The sequence below is a fragment of the Rhinopithecus bieti genome, unplaced genomic scaffold (genome assembly GCF_001698545.2).
Source record: "Rhinopithecus bieti isolate Rb0 unplaced genomic scaffold, ASM169854v2 scaffold_71315, whole genome shotgun sequence".
Lineage (NCBI taxonomy): Eukaryota > Metazoa > Chordata > Mammalia > Primates > Cercopithecidae > Rhinopithecus > Rhinopithecus bieti.
Window position 1 is genome coordinate 6,141 of NW_016826344.1, and position 3,295 is coordinate 9,435.

The 3,295-nt window shown below is 62.7% G+C and overlaps 1 gene segment (V, D, J or C); it reads right to left on the reverse strand.

The window, feature by feature from the left end:
* Window positions 1–746: 746 nt before the first annotated feature.
* On the reverse strand, window positions 747–2,281 carry LOC108522946 (Ig alpha-2 chain C region-like). The segment is given in 3 exon segments: window positions 747–1,190; window positions 1,403–1,735; window positions 1,950–2,281. Coding segments are annotated over 3 exon segments (980 nt in total).
* Window positions 2,282–3,295: the final 1,014 nt, after the last annotated feature.

The following is a 3,295-nucleotide window of genomic DNA, read 5'->3' on the forward strand; positions in this document are numbered from 1 at the left end:
GGGGGTCTGTGGAGTTGGTCCCTGAGCTGTGCACAGTGGAAACACAGGGAGGCCAAAGGGGCCTGGGGCAGCAGGCTGAGCCTGGGAATGCCCGCTGGGGGCTTGGGAGGGGACTCTTCTGGCTTTTCTGGAGCTGGGTCTGGGCTGTGAACGTTCTGCTCCTGCAGGGCTCAGGTGTATATGTGGGTGTGAGTGCGCACATGTGTCTGTGTGTCCTGTACAGAGCTGTGTGGTTAAGGGGAGGTGCCCCTTTCTGCATGCGTCAGTGGGGATGTCCTGAGACCCACCTACTAGGGTGGTGGGGCCCTCCTGGAGCTTGTCCTCCCAGGGGGGCCCTGGAGTCCAGCCCCTCACTCCCTCGCTGCTCCTCCCGCTACCTGCCTCTTTCTCGGCCAGCCTGCTCCTCTCACACTCTATTTCCTCCCAGCTGCAGCCAGAGGCAGCTCTCTCAGGGACAAACGGCCATGCCGCTGCCCACTCAGAACTCTCCGGCGCATGTGCGTCTCTCAGAACCCACCCTGGGCTGTGCCTGCCTCGGCAGACCTAAGATTTCACACCAGCGAGGCCTCCTGCACCACACACTCTCACACTCACAACTCACACTCACACCAGGGTGGAAAGGCTCCCGGGGTGCCAGGGCCCCCCGAGGCTCAGGGCAGGGTTGTTCTTCCCTCTCCGTGCCCTGGCCCTTTCCCACGTGCTGAGACCCTGAGGATGGACAGAGGCGCTGGATGGAAGCGTGGGGCTGCTTGGGGGAGCATGGAGTTTATTCAAGGGTGGGGACAGGCGGGCAGCTCAGTAGCAGGTGCCGTCCACTTCCGCCATAACCACAGACACATTGACGTGGGTGGGTTTACCCGCCAGGCGGTCGATGGTCTTCTGTGTGAAGGCCAGCGGCAGGGCCTCGTGGCCCACCATGCAGGAGAAGGCATCCCCCTTCTTCCAGTCCTCGGCTGCCACGCGCAGTATGCTGGTCACGGCGAAGGTGGTGGTGCCCTGGCTGGGCTCCTGCCGGGGTTCCCAAGTCAGGTACTTGTCACGGGGCAGCTGCTCTGTTCCCTTCAGCCAGCGAACCAGCACGTCCTCGGGGCTGAAGCCACGTGCCAGGCACGTCAGCGTCACCAGCTCGTTCAGGGCCAGCTCCTCCGACGGCGGCGGCAGCAGGTGGACCTCGGGCCGGAACGTGTTTCCTGGAGGGTAGAGAGCCAGGTCAGGGGGCTGGGCAGGGGATGAGAGAGCCTCTACTGCTCTGGTGGGCACCCTGGGCTGTGTCCTGGCCCTCTCAGCCTGCCTCAGTTTCCCTCTGCACTTGGCATGAGCACCCGAGTCCAGGACCGGGAGGGAGGAGGCAGGCTGGGAATATGCTTTGCAAACCAGAGCCCCGAGCAGGGTCTGGACCCACCGGATTTTGAGATGGTGGCAGTTAGCGGGGTCTCCAACTCAGGGTGCTTAGCAGTGCAGGTGAAGGTCTCCCTATTGTTCCATGGCTCGGCACAGCCGGGCAGGACACTGGACACACTGTAGCAGCCAGAGGGGTCACGCTCAGCTGACTGTTGGACAGCGTTCTTCCCACTTGAGGGCGTCCAGGTGAAGGTGGCACCCGAGGGATCTCTCAGGCCGGTCAGTGTGCACGTGAGGTTTGCTTCTGAACCTAGGAGCAGGTCCTCGAGGGCCGGCCGGCGCAGTGACAGTCGGGGCTTGCAGCATAAGCAGCGTGAGGGACATGGGCATTGACCTGGAGTGGAGAGATGGCCTGAGCTGGTCAGCACGCCCTTCCCCGTGCCCCTGCCTCGCCCCTCCTGGCCTGTCTACCACCACCTCCTGGGGCTCGGCCCACAGTCCACTCTGGTGTGAGTGAAGGGGCAGCTCCCTGTGGGGAACACGGGTCCAGGCGCAGTGTCAGGGCAGGCTGGGGTGGCCCCGCCCCACTCCCCAGCCTGCCCTCTGACTTTTGCAGGGCACAGCCACATCCTGGCTGGGATTCGTGTAGTGCTCCACATGGCATGTCACGAACTGGTCGCTTGGGCACTGTGTGGCCGGCAGGGTCAGTTGGCTGCTCGTGGTGTACAGGCCCCCGGAGGCGTCCTGGCTGGGCGGGAAGTTTATGACGGTCACGCCCGCTCCGCTTTTGTTCCAGGACACGTTGAGTGGCTCCTGGGGGAAGAAGCCCTGGACCAGGCAGGCGACGACCACATTCCCATCTGGCTGGGTGCTGTAGAGGCTCAGCGGGAAGACGTGGGGCCTGGTCGGGGATGCTGGAACACAGAATGTGCTGTGAGGACGCGGCCCTCATGCCGTGTCCCCAGGACGACAGGCTGTGCCTGCCTCTCCTCTACACGGGAGGAACCCAGCACAGAGAGGCCCGGTGACGGCCCCAAGGTCACACAGCTCCTGCACCACAGGCCTGCGTTTGGAGCCGGCTGTCTGATCCCAGCGACACGGTTTCTGAACATGCTCCTCAGATAGGGCCTCTGACCCAGGCCGTCCCAGACACAAGTTGTATTAAACAGGGCTCTGCTGTGGCGTGGGTGAGTCCCCTGAGCTCCCTGACTGCAGCTCCCGCTCTGGGTGGGGGGACATATATTGCTCTCTCCCCTGCAGCTAGAGAGGATCTTGGCGGGGGCTCTGAGGAGGTAGCCTGGGCTCTGAGTGCTGTGTGCATGGGGTAGGGATGGGACGGCTTGGCTGTGACCCCACCTCCCTGTCCCCAGTCAGAGTCTCGGTCCAACACCCACCACTCCACAAGCTCCACCCCAGGCCCAAACAAGCCACAGTGGACCCCTGTGGCCTATGAGGTCTCAGGACCGAGGCCAGTAGGCTAAGCCATGTCCCTGCCAGGCCCTCCAGGACAGGGCCTGCTACACCGGGGAGCTCTGGGCCGAGCCCATTCCAAATTTCCTTCAGGCAAAGGGCAAGAGGGAAGACAGAATTGTGGTGCAACACAGCTGCATGGCCCTCAGAACCCCTAAGAACACAGCTGCATGGCCCTCAGAACCCCTAAGAACACAGCTGCATGGCCCTCAGAACCCCTAAGAACACAGCTGCATGGCCCTCAGAACCCCTAAGAACACAGCTGCATGGCCCTCAGAACCCCTAAGAACACAGCTGCATGGCCCTCAGAACCCCTAAGAACACAGCTGCATGGCCCTCAGAACCCCTAAGAACACAGCTGCATGGCCCTCAGAACCCCTAAGAACACAGCTGCATGGCCCTCAGAACCCCTAAGAACACAGCTAGGCTCAGGGCTCTGCAGGTGGAGTCACACTAAACCCACAGCCTCCTTCCCACATTAGCA